We start from the raw sequence: 21,997 nt of genomic DNA, 5'->3' as shown, positions 1-21,997 counted from the left end.
TGAAAGTTGCAAGTCAAGTTGTCCAAATAGAAGTCATATACATCTCTGAGCTGTATATTAGTCATTTGCTACACTCTTAATATGATTTGATTAATACATGCTAATATATACCAGCCAATGTTACTTACAAACTTCGAATCGATATAGTGATCATTTATGTATGAAACAAAAGTGAAATGCATGAGTATATCGATGAGATTCGATATGATTCGTAAAGCTGATAACTAATTGATATATACTACCACCAGAAATTCTCCGAATCAGATAAAGCTGATAACTAATCTCTACATCAGTAATCCATAGGTAATATCTGCATCTCTCTTCTCCTCTATTCATCTATAATCTCAGTTCGGTGAAACGGATATTGTTTAGTATTATAGTCAGCATTAGGTTTAGTAAGTCAAGCTGGTCAAGTAGGGAGAGAAAAAAAAAAATTGAAGCAAGATAACTACATAAAGGGCCTTAGTAATTTCCTGAACAAAATAAGAAAGAAAGCTAAATGGCCAAAAACAATACTCTAAAGAATGAAACTTATACAATGACATTATTGCATATTTTCGGTCCATCTGCACATTCAGTTGCTTCTTTAATCAAAATGGTATTCTGTAGTCTAATTAATCTTGCCTCATTCTAGCAACAAAAATTAAACTCATACATCTGTCGGCCTCATTCACCACTTTATACAATTTGGTGAATGTAACCAAAGGTGAGGGACAACATAGTATTGATGGAGGTCTTCCAAACCAAATGAAGGATAAGAAATAACATGAATTATAGCTTGACAATGCCATCCTCAAATCTCAGTTTTGATAGTGCTATATTTGTTCTTTTTGTCTCATCTTATTTTCAATGGTACAGTTTGGAAGGACTCTATGAATCCTTAGGAATCTAGCTCATTACTACTCCTCTACTTTATGTTCATTATGATACCTACCATTACTAGTTTACTACTGTCCTGTAACTCCAAGTCAAGGGCTTGTGGGCACATGCCATGGTTGAAGGGAATTAGGAAAAGCTTGAATATATGAACTTGACCCTTAACTGAATGCAAAATGTTAATTTTGATCTTTTGTATTACATCTGATGAAAAAGCTTAGAAAATAGCCTGCAAAAGGAAAAGGGGAGAGCATGGTACCTGAATAGAATCTGAAGGTTCCAAACTCGATCAAGCAAATTTTTTAACAGCATCGAGACTTTCAACTTCATCTGCATATCATCATACATTTATAGTCAAGCCAGATGAAAAAACAAAATCACAGTAACAGTAAATTTCACCAATCAAAACAACTATCATATCACTATCAGATTGGTTTACAAAGAGCACATGGTCCAAATCCAACTTTAGTTTACAAAGAGCAGTGATATTTAGTGATAGTGTCGACTACATACCAGCTTGCCATTTTCAGAGTATCATTTGCTGAATAGAGAATGTGCATTAATTTGAAGCAATTGGGACTGTAGGTATCTGTAAATCATAAAACCATGAGTCGGGCATTCTACAAATATACAAACACATGACTTAATGGAGAGAAAAGTGATACATCCACGAACCTGGAGTTAAATCAGATGGATAGTTTTTGAGCTAATGCTTTACATAAAGCGGTTTTTCTAGTCCCTGGAGTTCCATGTAAAAGAACAATGCTGCAAAGTCATAAAACAAATCACATAGGTAATTAGAATTTCTTAGCAAAAAAAGATGAGAAATGAAAAACATTATGAACATAATACAAAATGACAGCATCAGGAAGCAAAAGAAATTCCAATATTGTTTTTTCCAGTAACTCATTTATAGACATCTAGCTACCTTTAGACCAAGAAATATATAGCTTTTCAATGACTTTGCTATGAATGATTCAACCATTCTGCAATTTCAAATAGACATTCTGCAGTTTGAGATTTCTGCACCATATGCATCAACTAACTAATTTATTCTCGGCTCAAATATACACCATATGCATATAACACAAACTCCTTATGCAAATAAGCAAACTCAAAAGGATTCAAACCAAAAATATGAAGACCAAGAAAAAAAAATAGACAACATAAAAAGCAACTCGCCGAAATAGGCAAGGAAGAGCCAATTTATGCATGCAGGGGGAACAACAAATCGGATAGCAGCAACAGCAGCAGAAAGAGAATGAATAGAAAAACCAGAAACAAAATATAAAAAATAATTGATTAGACCTGAATTTAGCATAATCAAAACAAAAAAATACCATTCTCAATAGAAAATAAAACACAAACAACTCACCGAGATCAGCAAATAAGAAGGCCCCAAAAGCAAGAAAGAAGAGATTCTAGACAAAACACAAATCAAAGTGATTATTATGAAACATTCTAAAACAGAAGAAGATATAATTTTAATTGAATTAACTCTAGGCCCAAAAGCAAAACTGAAGACGTTCTGCACCAAACGAAAATAATATTATGGGTCTACATATTGAATATCGTAGAGCTGTCTCTATGGAAATTCAACCACCTTAACAATGAGTTCACCCTTTTGACATGACAGTAATCATGTCATAATTGTGTTTTATAATTCAAAAAAAAAAATTCAAATCAAATAACATTAAGAAAAACCCTTTTCCCTCTGTTGATATATGCAAAAGAATGGCTTGAACAGCGGAGCAGAATTAAATCACCAAGTGTTTAGGTAAAAATGTTTGAAATCCTCCATTTCCCAGTCTCCTACCCTTCCTTGTTTTCTACAGAAGCCAAAGAAACTTTTTAATTCTGCTCATTGGCATGTAAAAAATTGCTGAATTGAGTGACCATTCTGACATATAATAAACACCTATCCTTGCAAGTCCAACCTAAGTAACAGAATAACTTACCTCCCCATTTTCACACACACATCAACTTCCACAAAGTAATCACCTTTTTCTTCTCAACAATCAAAGATTAAATTGCCACAAAGTAATCATCTCGTTAACCCAGTTCCAATATTCAATGTATTGGAACTGCCATATTACATCACATGCATCAGTTAAAAACTCTACCATATTACATCACATGCATCTTGAACAACAAAGTTGCCATTGTTATTTGTCAAGAAGCCTTGCTGTATATTCTACTTAAATTCTTGACCTTTTTGTTTCCACCAAGTGTAGAAAAATATATCTATATCGATGAGATTCGTAAAACAGAAATTAGATTACTAAGGCTTATCAAACCGAGAGATTTGACGAAATTGAAAAAGAACAAAAATTGCCAATTATCGCTAGGAAGAACATGAAAAAGAATCATACCCAGAAATAAGCAGTGGGAGTTCTTGAAATTGTGCAATCTCGCAGAGAGTTCACCTGGAACTAGTAATGGATATCGGGTATTCTTCTACAAAACCCTAGATTCACCGCTGTTCTTGAGCAATCTTCTGCAAACCATCTTCCACCCCCCGTTCTCGCCTTTTCGGGAGCCTTAATAATCAGCTCGTTTTTCTGGCAACTCGCCCAAATCTTGCCATCGGAGGATGACCAGCGGCGCTGCTTGTTCTTCATCAAGTTCCTGGCCCATGGCTGTGCGATGTAAATCCAGTTGATTGTGGAGACGAGAGTTAGGTCAATGAAATTTGGGTTTCAGATTGAGGGTTCGACCAATAGAGATTTGGTTGATTTCGGGGAATCTAAGATTGGGGTTTCCCTATTTGGGATTTCAGAATGAAAGAGAGAGGAAGACTATGATTTCTGGGTAAAGAAGAGAGTTGGATGAAGAAGTGAGCGAGAGAAGACTAAGAGTGAGATAGGGAGAGGAGCAATCTGAAGAGAGAGAGAGAGAGAGAGAGAGAGAGAGAGAGAGAGAGTAGAACGTGAGAGTTCAACGATGAGGAGGACAGAGATTTTGCGAGAGAGATGGAGAGCTGTGAGTGTTGGGCGTCCTGAGAGAAGAGATCGAGAGGTTATGAAAAATAGCCAAGCAACTTTGTTTAAATGTGCCCTCAGTTGTCTAAGGCATTAAGCAATAGCTTTTTTTTTTTTTTTTTTTTTTTTTTTAAGTTACTCAGACAACGTATAGATACATTTACGTTGTCTGAATTGCTACATAGCTGAGGGAACAAAAGATGAAAATTTCCCGCTTGTGCAATTAAAATGCCAGTTTTGGCGCTCACGTTAGACATTTCTGATTCACACATCAGAAATAGTTCATTATGTTGTAGGAAGTTGCAAGCATGACAAACCATTGAAGCCAAATTTGCTTGTTTTGAGGCGGAATGAATGTCATTTTGGAGACTTCTCCAAATTCTGCCACTTACTTGCACAACGGCACATTAAAAACCATTGTATGATGATTTGCAAGTATACTCCTACAACACAAATAACTAAACTGTTGTAGGAATTTGGAGCCAAATTTGAGTCCATCTAGGAGGGAAATCTGCCGCAATTTTTTTTTTGATTCACACAACAGATTATTCTTGTAACCGTTGTGCAATGACTTTCTAAACAAAAACTTCAGAATTTTAACCACCTTATACAACGTAAGTTTACTAAACATGTTGTGTGATTAACTTTTCTTCATCACACAACACTTTTTTTTTTTCCGTTGTGCAAAAAGTGTTGTGTGTTAACGTTTTTGGTGTAGTGCAACCTAGACAATGCAGCAAGAGTGTTCCAACTCAAAAAGGATCTTGCAGGGATTCAACAAGGTAATCTCTCATTTGTTCAACATCTTGGCAACTTAAAAGCCAAGTGAAATGAACTTGATATGTATAGACCTCACACCACTGATACCACCATATTGTTGAAAAGAGCTGAAGAAGATAAAGTGTTTCAACAGCTTGCAAGTCTGGGATCTGAATATGAAGATCTACGAAGCCATCTTTTGATGAGTCCTGAGTTTCCTTCGTTCACAACAGTATGCAACTCCATTCAACGTGAAGAAGTGCGCAAAAAGGTGATGAATATGGACAGCAGAGCTGGAGGATCATAAGCTAGAGCATTTGCTACAAACAAAAGTGTCACAAGCGACAGAACGTACAAGGGCAAGAGGCCAGACTTGAAATGCACTTATTGCGAACGCATTGGACGTACTGGTATAGGTCACATAAGAGATAGATGTTGGATATTGCATCCAGAACTGAAACCTAAGTTCAATGAGGACCAGAAGAATCAAAGAGGCACCATTCAGAGAAGCTCTTACCTCTCTAATCCAAAGGCAAACTTCGGCAACACTTCTGAAGATATGATGAACTTCACATCCAATCCAATAACTCTCATAAATGAGTTTGCTACATATCTTCAAAAGAAGCAAGGCAGTTTAGAGAGCAATCAAAATGGAAGCACAACTGCTATGCTTGGAAAATTTGCAGGTTTTCTGGCAAAATCAAATATGGCTTCTTCAGAGGATATCCCAGGTATTATTTGCACCATTTCTACTACTTTAGATGTCAGTAAGAATCATGATTTTTGGATAGTGGATTCAGGTGCCTCAGATCACATGACAAACAATTCTTCCATATTGCATGATTTTGAAACTCTGTCCAAACCTTCACATGTCTCAGTTGCAAATGGCAACGATGTTCCATCTTAGGAAAAGGAAAATTAAAGCTTTTTTCAGGTAGCGTTGAGTCATTTGCGTTATTTGTACCCTTATTTCCATTCCAACTCCTGTCTGTAGGAAGGTTAACAAATTTGTTGGATTGTCTAGCTATTTTCTCTCATGATAATGTTGTGTTTCAGGATCGAGTGTCCAAAAAGAAGATTGATGAAGGGTTCTTTCTAAATGGCTTGTACTGCATATCAACTTCATCAAGCTTTTCAAAATATTTTCTAACAGAGTCCAAATCTGCAAAACAGCAACAATTGTGGCATGAACACCTACCTCATCCTTCCTTTCATGTTTTGTCAATGTTGTTCCCTAGTTTTTGTAAAGTCTCCCATGAGTGTGAGACATGCCATATGTCAAAGTTTACTAGATTGCCTTTTCAAATCTCTCAATCTAGAGCAACTAAGTCTTTTGAGATTGTACATTTTGATGTATGGGGACCAGCGTCCCTAGAATCATTTGATGGCTATAGGTTTTATGTCACCTTTATTGATGATTTCACTCGAACCACTTTTGTGTTTCTTTTGAAATTTAAGAATGAAGTGTTCAAATGTTTCCAAGACTTTCAAAACCTTGTCACAAATCATTTTTCATCTAAAATTGGCATTCTATGGTCAAATAATGGCACTGAATACACATCCAGAATCATGACTGACTATCTCAGTGCTCAAGGGATTATTCATCACACCAGTTGTGTGGGAACACCACAACAAAATGGCATTGCAGAACGCTAAAATAGAGATTTACTTGAGAAGGCTAGGGCCTTAATGCTTCAAACAAATGTTCCAAAAAAATTCTGGTCTCAAGGAATTCAAACGGCAGCTTACATTATAAACAGATTACCAAGCAGTGTGTTAAATTTCAAATCTCCATTTGAAGTTTTAAAAGGTCGAAAGGTTGACATAACACACCTCCGAGTATTTGGTTGTACGTATTTTGTACATGTCCAGTCAAATCAGCGAGATAAGTTTGACCCCCGAGCTGTCAAATGTGTGTTCCTAGGGTACTCATCTACCCAAAAGGGCTACAAGTGTTACAATTCAAAGACCAGAAAATTATTTGTTTCAAGGGATGTTCGTTTTGATGAGTCTGACTCTTTCTTTCAGTTATCTGATATTAATGAACCTCAGGGGGAGCATATTTATGAGTTGTTTCCCATACCAATTCATGTTGAGGCTGCAGCAGACACCCCTAGTTCACAACAACCAATTCAACAATTTGTGGACACTGAAGAGGTACAGGCAGACTGCAACACTCAAGATCATCAACCAAAGGGGTGGTATCAAACACACCTCAACCTCGAAGAAACCCACCAAGGGGGAGACATCTACCAACAAGACTTCAAGAATATGAGACTTACACACCATGTTATCCTCTTGCACAAGTTGCTCACTCCACCAATAGCTCCTCTCCACACAGAGCATTCCTCATCAAGATTTCCAAAGAAACCGAACCACATAACTTTGAAGAAGCAAATCAATCACCAGTTTGGAAGAAAGCTATGCATGATGAACTCAAGGACCTTGATGACAATAGAACTTGGAGTATAGTTAAGCTTCCCAAAGGGCAGAAAATTGTAGGGGCAAGATGGATTTACAAAATCAAGTTCAACTCCGATGGTTCAATTGAGTGACATAAGGAAAGGTTAGTTGCTCGTGGCTTCACTCAAACCTTTGGTGTTGATTATAAAGAGACTTTGCTCTAGTTGCTAAAATGAACACAGTTCGAGTTTTGTTATCTGTTGCTGTGAATTGTGGATGGTCTCTATACCAAATGGATGTCAAGAATGCCTTTTTGCATGGGGATCTAGAAGAAGATGTGTATATGAGATTACCTCTTGGACATCCACGTGAAAGTGAAAATGGAATGGTGTGCAAACTTCACAAGGCCTTGTATGGTTTGAAACAATCCTCACGTGCTTGGTATTCCGAACTGAGTTCGGTTCTTCTTGCCTCAAGCTTCAAGCGAAGTCATGCAGACTCCTCCTTGTTTATTCGAAATGGCATGGCTGGCAAGTTGGTGGTTCTAGTGTATGTGGATGACTTAATCATCACTGGAGACAATATGGATGAGATTAAGTCTCTCAAGTCAGCCTTACACAATACCTTTGCTATCAAAGATCTTGGTCCATTGAAGTACTTCCTTGGAATTGAAATGGATCACTCCTCAAATGGTATGTTCTTAAATCAACGCAAATATGTTGTTGATCTTCTTGACGAGGCAGGAATGAAGGATAGTAAGCTTGCACGCACTCCTCTTAGTAGCAGACTTAAAACAGATATTAAAGGAGAACCTCTCTCAGATATTTGTGTTTATCAACGCCTTGTGGGTAAGCTTATCTATCTCACCATTACAAGACCATACCTCACTTATGCTGTGAGTTTGGTCAGTCAATTCATGCACTCCCCTACCACTCATCATCTACAGATTGTCAAAAGAATTCTTCGCTACGTAAAGGGCACAGTTGATCGAGGAATTGTTATGAAGAACAATGGTCACTTCAACCTTGTGGGCTACTCAGACTCTGACTGGGCAGGAAATGCCATTGATCGAAAGTCCACAACTGGGTATTGTACTTTCATTGGAGGCAACCTAGTTACTTGGAAAAGCAAGAAACAAACAGTGGTTGCTCGTTCTAGTGCTGAAGCTGAGTATCGTGCAATGGCATCCATAGCTTGTGAACTCATATGGTTAAAGACATTGTTGGGTGACTTAGGCATTGTGTGTACTACGCCCATATCTTTACATTGTGACAACCAGTCTGCCATGCATATCGCAGCAAATCCAGTCCTCCATGAGCGCACCAAACATATTGAAGTTGATTGCCACTTTGTTCGAGATCAGGTTCAGTCTAAACTTATTGAAACATTGTACACACAATCATGTGATCAACTGGCAGACATTTTTACTAAGATTCTCGCTTCCGCTCAGTTTGAACATTTGCTTTCCAAGCTTGGCTAAAGGCACTCCCTTGATCCAGCTTGAGGGGGAGTATTAGAAGTTGCAGTTGAATTATGTCATCTACATATTAATGATTATGTCTGTCATCTAGTCACTAATGATTGTGTCTGCCTCATTCTTCTAGTTGTGTAGGATGTGGCTGCCATGCTGTCATATTTTCCTTGTTTTAGGGGTTGTAACTTTTCCTTGTTTTAGGGGTTGTAATTAATGATTGTGTCAAAAAAAAAAAAATTAATGATTGTGTCAGCTTAGTTTATGGGAGTTGACAGCTGCAATTTGCCCGTTAGCTTCTCCCTCATCATTCCTCTCTCCTATATAGTCAGCCTATCTCTTGTATATTTTCTGATCAATTGAATGAATAAAAAAAAACACACTCAATCATTTATTTTCAATAATCTGTTATCCCATGTACAAAATCAGGTTGTGATTCATTAGTGGCACATATTCCATACCTGACTTCATTCTTGTATACATTACTGGACATCACGTGTATATAGACTGATATACAATGTGTTATGTACGTTTTCTGGTGTTTGTTAAGTAATATCCAAAATTGACAGCTCCATGTCGATTTGAAGTCATGTTTTTCTTATTGCTAGACTTGAGCTAAACAAAACAGTGGCACACAACCAAATACGGCGGAAAGAATTTACCAATTGGTTATTATTAGTAATGAACTTTGGTGAATATAGAAACTTACTAATCTTGGAAATGTTGTACATGTTGCTGGAGAATAGACTACACTCAGAAACTTCAAATCCATACATCTAGCAATTACAGACTACAGAGGGTAGAATGCGAACCACCTACTTATCATAGCAAGACATTCTTCAGGTTTGTACTCTGGAGCTGTATGACCCCCTCCCTGAATGTAGAAGAAATGTAGTCAAGATTTTGTTCAAGAAAACTAATAAGGAAAATTTAAGTGCATGACGGTTCTTGCCTTTATAGTTGTAAATGTCAACTGGTACTTTTTATATGTATACTGCACTCTGTATCTGAAGGGGGGATAAAATAAGGCTCAAACTTAACTGAAGCGGAAGAAGAAATATAGGATAAGTTAAAGAGAAGTCGGGATAGATGCCAACCCTGCGATTTGTCCATTCACGAACCATGGTTTCCAACTACTGTCAACTGTCAAGTTTAGAGACTCTATCCAAGCTTTAGTACCCAAATATGGAATCACCATGTCATGATCACCACTGTTAACAGGCAAGTTTACGGTTGAGGCAAACTGGAAATAATTAAGGATAGAACATATGTTATGCAATATATTCTATGCACCTGTATATCAGAACTCTATAGCCTTTTTTTATGAGGTTCTGATGATAAACCAGACTAGAAGAAACATCAGATATGTATGAAGCTGATAAGGTCTTATTGCATCTCTGCCAGTCCTTGATGCTTCCCTGATTGTGATTTTTAAAATCAAGATTAATCATCAAGGTTAAAGTAATGTGAACTTGACGTTACTGTAAATTTAGAATCTGCTGATTAACTTGCCTCCCGAATGTGAAGAGCATCTTGAACAGTTTTATCATTTGCCCAAATATAAGAGAAACGATAAATGTAACTCTACATAAAACAAGGCAGATATGGTTAGGCACTTGGGCAAAGCTTTGCTGAATTAGAATACAACGAAGTCAGAGTGAACATGTTATCCTAGTATACTTGCAGAGGGAGCTTACTCGACACCATGGCCTGGAAAGTTGAGGAAGAGAAAGGAGATTTGCAGAGTCTATATTGAGATTGTCTGAATCCCGCTCTGATTCTAGTGGATTTGGAGAAGAAACAGTACAATAAGGTTCCAATATTTGGGGTGTGAATATGTCTGCGATACACTGCATATTCAAATGTAAAGTCAGTACTCCTTGATCCCACATTCCCACATTACTTGCACAAACCAGTACTTTTAATTTCTTTCCACTCACCTCATTGTATTGGTCAAGATCATCTACACATAACGCATTGTTTGGATCCACATTGACATACTCACCCTTACAATTTGTTTTGAGTGACTTGCAAATACATGAAGACCACAACCATAGTTAGAAAAGAAGCGTAGGAAGACATTAATAGAGAATGCGAGACATACAAAACTCATTGAAACCTTTGTCCAAACAAATTCTGGTCAAGTTAATTTTTGACAGTCGTCAAAATATTGCAGAACCGTTTCAAAAGCCAGAATCAAATCTCTAAATGCAACTTAGAAGAAACAAACAAAATTTTAAGGGTGTTAGCGTGTTGCACCTGGTATAGTTCATCTGATATAAGCGCTTTTCTGAAAGCAAATGGCACTCTGTAATTCTCATCGACATCTATGTCTGTTCCTGGATTACCAAGCACATATCCCTGTATCCAATATTAGAACCTTTCTAATCTGTTAAGCATACTAGAAAGAAATATTTTAAAATCTAATGGCAGAAAAAGAATTACTTGGATATTCATTGGTGGGTGACGTCCATCTTCATTACCTACAGAAGAATAACAGTTTAAACAGCCACAACTGATGAGCCAAAAGCAGGAAACTAACTTTTGTCTCATAATATCCCATGAGTATGATATTAAAAAATATTACGGTGTATTTCCTAGGACTTGCGTGTTCTTGGTAGCTAATGCTTACTAATTAAAGAGTAAATGTAAGAGTATTACCATCAGATATTTCCTGAACAATAATAGGAAGAACAATGCCCGAATAAGAATCTCCGGCAACATAGAGTGCATTTTCGAGGAACTTGGGGTGTTCCATAAACCACTGCACCACAACATAGAAGCACAAAAATGTAGCTAAGAAGCAAGAACAACCACCATTCAATCATGTCATTTCTTGAAGCCATTTTAAATCACTAGAAATATGGGAATGCAATAACTCACCTTTCTGAGAAATTCATAAGTCTCTGCAGCTGATAATGTGTCACTCATATTGCTGTATCCTTCCCAAGTTTTTGCATATGAGTAACCAGTGCCCACAGGTGCATCTAAGAATATAATGTTGGCGACCTGAAAGTTTTCGGTTGTTGAGTTCTGAATGTTCAGTTCCGAGTTCAATAAGACTAGACAATAACACAAACAGTTGGAGGGCAATAGAAAGTCTGCACCTTTGTCCATGAGTATGGGTTCAACTTCAACTGTGGCTTGTTGCCAATGGAATTTGCAGGGTCAAATGATAGTGGACCTGCAATAGAGTGTTCAGCGCACATCAATAGGTTGATTGTTGAAGAAAACAATGGTAATCCATTGAGGTAATTTATCGGTCTGAAAGTGATACAAAAGAAACGGGGTACTTGGGCTTTAGGGATTTCAAGGCAATGAGGAAATGTAAAAAGAGTGCAAGGGTACTGTACCATTGAGGTAATGTTGGGTCAAACTGAGATATATGAATCAAGGGAACAGAGCTGAATATAACAGCATTTCTAGTAGAGATGTTAAAAATTTGACGAGTTTGAATTTGACAGTTTCGGTTGAAATTATCTTTTTGTTAATTTTGCACTACAACTAATATGCCAAGATATAGTGCCGTGACAAAATTGATATTTGGAGATGCATTATGGGTTAAATTTTAACGACTTAAAGTTGAAAGCTCTAGCTATTTTTTCATTATTTCACCCTTGATGGAGGGCGAACACATGACCTCCCAAATAGGAAGTCATCGTCTTACAATTCCACCAACACACATATCCATTGTGTATTTCTATTCTGTCACTAACATTATTATATTTTTCTTTTTTGACCTTTATTGCTGGCCTTGGGCCTTCCATTATATCATTTCCCGTTATTGGGTCTTTGTAAGTGTAATTGTGGCATATATAATAACACATTCATCCATGAACTTTTCAATTGAATCCTTCCTTGACTTATAGTATTGGGGTTTGTGCTTGTGTCTTATAAAGGGGTCATTTTAAGTTTTAAGAGTTCATTTTTTGAGATTACAATATTAGAATTTAAAATTTAAATAGAAATTTAAAACGACGTAGTTTCAGACATAAGCACAAGATCGACACTAAAAAGAAACTCATACTATATGAAATTATGAACAATTATACACTTCAATTACATATTTAGTGAAATTTACAGCTCTTGTATACTTCAAGTATGAAGTAATTGTGTTAAATAATGAATTTCTATCTTGTTTCTTTTCGTAATAAAAAAGGTGAATATTCTGACTATAAGAGAGAAAAAAAAACTCTCAGACTAATAATTCTCTACATTATATCCTTTGGAAATGTTCAATACATAGTAGAACATATGCTTTAAATTATAAACGTACCTATATTTTCATAGACGAGAGCAGAAAATCCAGAACAACCAGGACCACCGGTGAGCCAAAGCACAAGAGGGTCATACTCAGGACTACCTTCGGATTCAATGAAGTAATAGAATAGCTGCACATCATCCAAGTCACCCACTCCAACATACCTAAATATGCAAGTAAACTTCCAATCAATCTCCACTGTCAAGTTTGAATAAATGTACTAACAAACTCACAGTAGACAGGAAGATATACTTAATTATTTAGATAAAGAGTATAAGATGACAGTAGAAGAAATTAATACCAACCCAGTTTCGAGTTTGAAGGGGAGGTCACCGGAGAAGCCTGGTAGCGTCTTGATGATGGAAGCTGATGAAACAACGTTAAAAAGAACCACCAGAACAAGTACTTGTTGCAGCATGGTGATGTTCGTGATGTACCTGCTCTCAGAATCCTTCATTGATATATGGCAACTGACACAGTGTTTGCCTTTTTATATTGCTATTAAGTGACTGTACGTATGGTCAAATAGGTATGTAGAACATTAGGTGAAATCTCGTGATGATCCCGATGAAATCTCGGTAGTAGAACGTATTCAGTTGTCCTTTTTCATTTGGAGCTGAAAATTTAGTTCTACCTGTAGTCCTAGCTACTTAATTATATATACAGTTCAGATTATTGTGGCCATGTTTCACATGTTTGAATTGCTTTCTCTGGCTAATACCTACCAGTCTATTACGTACTGAAATGAAATTTTGCTCATGGTTGTGACACAATCTCTGAAAAAAAAAAAAATATATATCAGCTAAACGAGTTTCAATTCGCGTGGCAAAAGTTTGTTAGTTGTCAACATTAACAGACTTGTTTAGTTGTGTGTCTTAATTAGCAGGTTGGTGTTGTTTGGGGGTTCAAAGTAAGTAACATTCCCTCTAAACTCGATGACATGCATTGTATCACTTTTGAAGTCCAATTATCCGACATTTATATGTTACTCAAAATGATGAGGGATGTCAATATCAGAGCAAAAACAAAATCACTCAAAATACCTCTCAAAATCTTATTGCATGATTGTCATCTCACCCCTTCCATGATTTTTAATTCCCTGATTTTACGTGTCTTTCTCCGTCAATAGGATTTTGTGACCTTCGCATCTGGGGTCCCGGTGCCGGTCTTTTATGGCAAAGGAGGATATGGTGGTCCAGCGTCTTCGAGGCGTTGGGAGTGCCAACGAGTTGTTAGGGAACGTGGTCGCCTTTTTACGGCGAGGGACGGCGGCCAAGCGATCAAGGCTTCTCCGACATGGAGGCGTCCTGTTTCAGGACTTGCTCCGACGTAGAGACGTCCTGTTTCAGGACTTGCAGTTCGGCTTCGATCTTTTCCAGCATGCGCCGGTGGCGCAACTCCGTGTTGGGCGTAACCCGAACTGGGTTTGCTGAGATCCAGGGCTAGGTACGGCGGCGGTCGCAGAAGGAGCGGTGGTCTGGGTGCCCAGACCTTCCCTATGTGGGCCTGGACCTGGGCCTGGTTTTGGTTTCTGTTGGGTCTGGTGTGACTTGTGGTCTTCATTCCTGGGTCTGTATTTAGGATCCAGAAGATTTTTTTTCGTATTGAAGTGAGTTTGTTCCCATGATTTCATAGTCACTTACAGTAATATACACTGACGTTCTTTTCTTAAACAAAAAAAATCTCTTTACTTTCCTTAAAAGAATTTTATTTCACCCCTCAAATTTTCGTTAACCTATTTTGTTACTATAAAATAATTCGAGATTTATATTTTTGATTACGACAACAATTGGGATTACAACAACAATTTAGTCATGACTTCATGTCAGGACCTTCCACTTGTAGGGGATTCAAATTTGTTGATCGACTTTGGTTCAAAAGGTATCATAAATGTTCTAAAAATAATTTATTTAAATGTGATTGCGGCTAAATGCACCAAACTTTGGACTCATTACACCCTATAATATATTTTTCTCTTTTATATTCCTAATTTCCACTCTTCTACTCTCAACACCTCACATCCCTATTCCTTCTCTTCTATCAAGACCAATAATTCCATCTTTTTTCTTCTTCCTTGTCTCATACCATGAACAATGGCTTCATATTTAGCCAGATATTAACGAGAAAAATTAGTAGTTATATCAAGCAACATTATCATCCTTGAATCCATGGTAGAAGGACCCTGATTGGTTAAATGTTGATCTAATATTTTTATTAGAGGGCTATATCCTTTAAAAAAAAAAAGAAAAAAAGAAGTAAGTTATGGTGAAGCAAGTGCTCTTCTGTAAATTATAATATATAAATAATAGTAAAAGTGTTTCTTAATTTTTTTTTTTGAATTTGCTAAAATCATATGTGAATTTGCTAGATTATCAAGTGAGATTGAATCTATTAATTCAAAACAAATTAGAAGAGTACTTGATAAGCTTGGCGTGATTATATTTTCATTGGGTGTTGCGAAGTGTTACCCCTCAATCTACGAGAGAGTATTTCGTACGTGCACTTTCACCAACAAAAAACGACGACTGGATAACATTAAGTACACTTTTTATTTATTAAAAAAAAAAATCTATAAATCTCAACAGCTGATATTTGTTGGATCTGTTGGTTCATTTACATCGTCGGTGAATAGAAGAATTTTTCTCAATTTAAACGAAATATGGCAAATCTTGAGGACAGAGTTTACCGACCCGACATTATTTAATACACTCAAATCATTAATAACTTGTTAATCTTAAGAGTTTACATTTATTCATTTTTTTTTATAATGGAGCCAGTAGGTGAATATATATTCATCAAAAGCCAGAATAGCCATTACATACCATTCCGCTGCCATTTACAGACAAGAAGATAGTGGTAGTACCCACTACGGTACATAGAAACATAGACCCACTCATTGTACAATCAATACGTAGACATAGCGGGAATCCCCCTTTGGTACTACGCCGGAGGCGCTAGAGAGATCCGGCCCGTCCAACCTAACTCTTTAACCAATAAACCTAGCTGCCTAGAGACCTCAATTGGTGTACACCTAGATCCACTGAGAATTAAGTCGACAAGACCAGACCAATTCCAAAACTAAATACTAAAACTAGATGCACAAAGGTGCGTAGAATGTCCCTGGAAACGGAACCTTATTGTAAATAGAAAACTAAAAAACATAGGATGGGCCTAGGGCAAAAACACCCCAGCCCAAAAGAGAGCAGTCCCAAGAGAATGGGCCTAGCTCAAGGCCCAGCATCCAAAGGATGACCCGAGCCTGCCACTTCCTCCCACCTCCAGCCATCGACTACGCTGCCCGACCCACGACCGCCGCGACCTCCCCCACGGAACGGCGCAGAAACACCGGCCAGACGCCGCCACCACGTTCCGAGTAGATTCCCCATAGCCACTCCCCAGCGATCATCCCAGACCACCAAAGCCCCGCCGCCCCACCAATCTGCCGGAAAAACAGCCATGACCACACCGTCACAGGTCCAGGAGATTCCCTGCCGAAGATGCCCACCGCCATAGGTCATGGAAGTCGTCGACAAGCACCACCTGCACAATCCGAAAAAACCCAGGCTCCATCATCACCCAGTCCGCACAAAGCCTCGAGCCACACTGCACTCAAGAGACTACCGGCATAGCTTTCAAAACCTGCTCGGCAGCAGCCCAGTCGGCATGGCGAACCACCACCGATGAGCGCCGCCGGACGAGAAGGCTAGGAGATCTTGAAAAAACCCTAGGCACGGTCCGGGTTTTGTGGAGCCGTAGAGAGATAGAAGTATCAGAGTTGATGAATTTTTTACTGACGATTATTTCTTTGGTATTTGGTGGATGTAAGAGTTTACATTTATTCATGGTACGTGTAGACCAAGAGAAAAGACATTTTTTGTGTTTTTCTTTTTAAAGAAAAAAAAAGCCATTATTTTTTACTTATTGAAGAGAAATCACTCCAGCTACCTCAACAGTCTCCCACTATAGAGGATATAATGCAAACCACCTGCTGATCATAGCAAGGCATGCTTCAGGTTTGTATTCTGGAGCTGTGTGACCAGCTCCCTGCACAAATAGAAAACTTAGTAAATTTCTGCTCAAACAAATGGTAGTATATTAGTATATTTCTAATACTGAAGTACATTCCTACCTTTTATGGTTGTATATGTCAACTCATATTTTCCCAATGTATACTTCGTTTTGTATCTGAAAGGAAAATACAAAAACAGTAACTATGGGATAGGATAATTATAACTCAATTATACAAAGAAAATGAGGTAGAAATTACACCAACCCTGCAACTTAGTGCATTGACGAACCAAGGTTTCCATGAAATCTCATCATCAATAGTCAAGTTCAGAGATTCTATCCAAGCAAAAGTACCCACATATGGAATAGCCATATCATGATCACCACTGTTAACATATAAATATTGTGTTCATGATAAAAATCCGTTGGAAGAAGTTTTGAGATTTATATGACATATGTAGCAGAATTAGTAGTTACCTGTAAATTAAAACTCTATAGCCTTTTCGTATCAAATTCTTGTGATAAATAACGGTAGATGAAACATCTTTTACATACGAATCTTTAAAGCTCGTATTGCATCTCATCCGTTCCTTGATGCTTCCCTGCATGTCATAAATCAACAAAATTAAGCACAATGAATGATATTGTTGCATGAGTCATAATAACTATTTAGGTCGACCGTAGAATATTCCACGTTTTATTTATTTTGTAAATCTCTATTAATGAGGCAATTAATCTAGATCTTAATTTATTAACATTGCAATTCATGTAACATTATTTTAACTGATATGAATTTCTTAAAAATGACCTAGCGCTCTTTGCTCGGCTTTGTGGAAGCGGGGCTGCTTCTGGGTCTGTCGCGACCTACACCTTCTCCATCCATGGAGATTTCTTCAGGCTTCGGCCTCTTCTTGTTTACCCTTGCTATTTCCTAAGGCAAAGGGTTAGGCTTATGTTTTGTTTTCATTGGGTTGTTGCCTGTAAATGACGGCGGTCGCTTTAGTAGAGTTGGCGTCACTGGCGAGAAAAGAGTTTGTTAGGACGGTAGTTGTTGGTGGCGGAGGTTGGGAAGGGTGGGATCCGGGAGGGTCGGATCTCTTGCCTTTCTTCCACAGTGGTCTCAAAGGGCTGATTCATCTCGGTGATGATGAAGGCATTCCGAGTGAGCTGTGGTCGATAAGAGTGGGATTGTTCATTCTCCAGCGGGATCACCTGATGCTGCTGCTGCCAGATTGTGGGTTCGTAGCTTGTGCTATTTTCAGAGAAGTTGACGTCAACTTCTTCTTTGCAATTGACGGCCTTCGACGACGGAGCGGTACTGATAGTGTTGCAGGTGACAGGCCACCAAGTAGTTTGATCGACGGATGGTGCGTCGATGGCGGTAGGCTTCAAAGCCTTTGGATTTTAGGCAATACTTGGTGTGCGGTTTGGAGGACGGGTTAGTACCGGATCCGGGTTGGATCTCACCTAGGGGTGTGATACAAATTCTCTATTAGGTTCCCTTCCAATTATTGCACTGGTTTTGGGACTGATGTTTATTGGTATTGGGTCCGGGACCCGAGATTTTGGTATTTGTTCGAAAGGGATCTTATGTCAACCGGCCATGTTCTGACACTATTGGCCAGCTTCGATCTTCTGATGGAAGATTACCCTCTGTTCTTTGCAAAAATTGACTTTTGTCATTTTGAGCGTTAGATATGCATGGGTAGTCAGACCATCGACAATATAATTCACTACACGACAGCAATCCATAGTGGTAAAAATAGCTTCACGCTTGTGCTCTTGCTATTTGAGCCGAACGATCGACCATTATACATCACTATTTCGATCTAATCCAATATCTCTTGGAATCGAATTTCTTGGGAGCAAATATGCTCAGCAATTCCTATTGTTTTCTTGGTTAAGCTTTTAAGCTCCGAAAATAATCATTTTCCTTGTTCTATTTCAGGATGTCACATTCGAACAACCTGAACAAGTTGAATTTTGCTTTATTGGGGACAACATGCACAAGATATCACAAGTGAGTTCATGATGTCCGACAATATGTCTTCGATGTGGAGCATCCAGACATTGGTCAAAAGTATGTATAGCATCCCAAAACGTGGCTAATGTGCACAACATGTATCGCGACGCAAGGGAAGCTCAGTATATTGAATAAGAAGATCAAGATGAAGATCTCGAACTAAGGGTTGAAGACTTCAAATCTAGCAAGGATGAAGAAACCACCGATTTTGTTTAAGTCTTTTATTTCCAAGATTGACGTAATAAGGCACTTGCCATAAGTTTTAGTAGATGCCTTTGGTTTTTAACTAGCTTTTCTTCGAATAGGCTCACCCAAAGTAGGCATGATGTCTAGGAAAGTAGTTGAGATTAATGCTACTTAAGATAGCCTTGCTCCATCAACATCTCTTCCTTCTTCCCTGGTCATGTCTAATTTGGAGCTACCGAAAGAAGTTAAGTGATGGCCATTGTATGCATTAGCCAGTTTGGATTAGATTTTCATGGTTAGAAACTTTGATGTAACTATTGGCTTTATGAATAAAATTTGGAGTCCTTTCATATCGACTCTCTTTTAATTCTGACCTCTTTATTTTAGGAATGTGCTTTGGATAACGTCATTGTCTCGCGAATAGTGTGACTACGCACACATGTCTCTGTCATAGGCAACTATTCTTGGAGATGTTACCTACGCATTCCTCTGTGACTATGATGGCATGACCATCGAGTTTAGTTCAATAACGTGGAATGGCCCAATTCCTTTTGCCTAATGACACCTTGATCAATGTCGCAGAAGCTCTTTACGCTCCTAGGGAAAATCAACTCCTATTGAGCTTTAAAGATATTCGAGCTAACAGATTTCATGCGGAAACACATAGTGAGGACATAATTGAGTTTTTTTGCATCACCTCTAATGATTGTGGATGAAAGAGCATCTTAGAGAAACTTGTGTGCCTATTTAGTGGACTGTATGTAACCACTATTCGGGCCATTGAAACCAATAATGTTATAAGAAAAGATCTCTTGGATTCAAACACATATTGGCTTTGGCATGATATGCTAGGTCATCCTGGTCGTGATATGATGATCTGTATATTAAAGACTTCATACGGACATCCTTTCTTTCGAGTGACACGAAGTAAGAATCAAAAATTGATTTTCGGACCATGTGAGACCGTCACAAGGTACCTGGTGCCACTGCCGTCACCATAATGACGACAATAGTGGCGCCGTTAGGTCCCTTTTTGCTTCCAATGCCACTTATGGCGCTCCGGCCCAACCAAATTCCTTATTGATTGCTCATAAGGCCCCTCGCTCGTTCTGCAAAGCCTGTTCCCTAGTGAAATTAGGACTGAGATGTCCTATGCAAAGGATACAAAGGTTCTCATTCCGTTTTTACATAGAATCCAAGGGGATATCTATGGACCAATTCAACCAACTTGAGGACCTTTAAGATATTTTATGTTGTTGGTTGACACGTTGATACGCTGGTCACATATTGCGCTACTGTCCACTCATAATGTTGTCTATGCTAAACTCCTAGCACAGATCATAAGGCTATGGGCCCACTACCCAGATCATTCTATTAAGTCAATTTGACTTGACAATGCTTAAGAGTTTACATCGAAGACTTTCGATGATTATAGCATGTCCTTGGGGATTGATGTTGAGCATCCTGTGCCTCATATGCACACGCAAAATGGTCTAGCAGAAGCCACCATTAAACAACTACAAATGGTAGCCCGGACATTGTTAAGAGTACGAACCGCAAGATTCGCGGAATTTGAGCCAAAAAGGGAAAGGAATAAGTGCTTGTAGCAACACAGTCATGATGCACCTGACGGCTGCAGCTACTAGGTGTTTTGATTATTTGGTTGTGGAAAGCCTCTGTTCGTAGTTTCAGTATTTGCAGATGACATGAATTTCAGAACATTTTGATTGCGCTAAGCCTAATGTTCAAGTGACCATACTTTAATTTGGAGACTGGGTATACGTAGGTTAAACACGTCTTCTAATTTAATTCGTTTAGGGACCATAACATGTGATTAAATGATCATCCCCCAACATGTGATTACAGTCAAAATATGAAATGGTAAGGAAGAAATATTTGTGAGTGATGAATTTTCTGATGTTCATTCAATGGTGTAAATGGGGGTATATATACAAGCCCTACACTACTACATTACACATCTTGTTCTCCAAGTATACTTGTCCTCCAAGTTTCCTTCTTCTACAAGATCCTTCTCCTACAAGTTTACTTTATATGCAAGTAAACTTGTTCTACACAACATGACTCACAAGTCAACACTCCTCCTCAAGTTGGGGCATAAACGTCCCGAAGACCCAACTTGCCTAGTGAGTCATGGAACAACTTGCTAGATACAGCTTTGGTAAGTATATCCGCTAATTGCTCCTCGGTTGGAACAAAAGGAAAGGAGATTAACTTTGCATCCAGCTTTTCCTTAATGAAGTGTCGATCAACTTCCACATGTTTCGTTCGGTCGTGTTGTACAGGATTATGTGATATGTCAATAGCTGCTTTGTTATCACAGTACAATTGCATTGCTGACTTAGGCTTAAAACCCAAATCTCGAAGTAAATTTTGTAGCCACAGAAGTTCACACACTCCATATGCCATACCTCTATATTCAGCTTCAGCACTTGACCTTGCAACAACCTTTTGCTTCTTACTTCTCCAAGTAACAAGGTTTCCTCCCACAAAGGTGAAGTACCCAGATGTAGATTTCCTGTCTGTGATAGAACCGGCCCAATCTGCATCTGTATATCCACTAACATCGAGGTGCTGATATTTAGAAAACATTAAACCTTTTCCTGGTGCTGACTTTAAGTACCTCAAGATTCTTACCACTGCCTCCATATGCCGTTCACTTGGATTATGCATAAACTAACTCACAACACTAACTGCATAAGCAACATATGGTCTAGTGTGTGACAAATATATCAGGCGTCCCACTAACCTCTGGTATCTTGGTTTGTCAGTTGGAACCTGATCAGGATATTCTGCTAGTTTGTGATTTTGTTTGATTGGAGTGTCAATCGGAGAACAATCCAACATGCCTGTCTCTGCCAAGAGATCTAACACATACTTTCGCTGACATAAGAAGATGCCATCTCTCCCCCTGGCTACCTCAATCCCCAAGAAGTACTTCAAATCTCCCAAATTCTTCATCTCAAACTCAGAAGCCAACTTCTTCTGAAGACTTCCAATTTCTACCAAGT

General features: G+C 38.4%; 1 protein-coding gene and 1 long non-coding RNA gene across 3 annotated transcripts; both read right to left on the bottom strand.

Annotated features, from left to right (window-relative positions):
* Positions 1-950: 950 nt before the first annotated feature.
* Positions 951-1,740, bottom strand: LOC133741424 (uncharacterized). The gene is made up of 3 exons (XR_009861913.1): positions 1,552-1,740; positions 1,390-1,465; positions 951-1,206 (listed from the first exon to the last, which is right to left on the bottom strand). It is a non-coding gene; the product is annotated as an uncharacterized LOC133741424 (long non-coding RNA).
* A 7,437-nt stretch (positions 1,741-9,177) lies between these two features.
* LOC133735947 (serine carboxypeptidase-like 18) lies at positions 9,178-13,223 on the bottom strand. 2 transcript variants are annotated; one of them, XM_062163387.1, is made up of 14 exons: positions 13,057-13,223; positions 12,767-12,915; positions 11,598-11,674; positions 11,374-11,499; positions 11,152-11,254; positions 10,936-10,973; positions 10,750-10,851; positions 10,431-10,517; positions 10,188-10,340; positions 10,003-10,074; positions 9,784-9,908; positions 9,588-9,701; positions 9,443-9,497; positions 9,178-9,364 (listed from the first exon to the last, which is right to left on the bottom strand). In XM_062163387.1, the coding sequence occupies exons 1-14, from the start codon at positions 13,206-13,208 to the stop codon at positions 9,281-9,283; spliced, it is 1,437 nt and encodes a 478-aa protein (XP_062019371.1). In that variant the 5' UTR covers positions 13,209-13,223; the 3' UTR covers positions 9,178-9,280. The 2 variants fall into 2 exon arrangements, 1 of the variants encoding a protein (XP_062019371.1); XR_009859358.1 differs by having other exon boundaries at positions 9,279-9,364; positions 9,588-9,660.
* Positions 13,224-21,997: the final 8,774 nt, after the last annotated feature.

The sequence above is a fragment of the Rosa rugosa genome, chromosome 3 (assembly GCF_958449725.1).
Source record: "Rosa rugosa chromosome 3, drRosRugo1.1, whole genome shotgun sequence".
NCBI lineage: Eukaryota > Viridiplantae > Streptophyta > Magnoliopsida > Rosales > Rosaceae > Rosa > Rosa rugosa.
The sequence above is the reverse complement of the archived record's forward strand: the minus strand, read 5'-3'. Positions and strand labels throughout refer to the sequence as shown.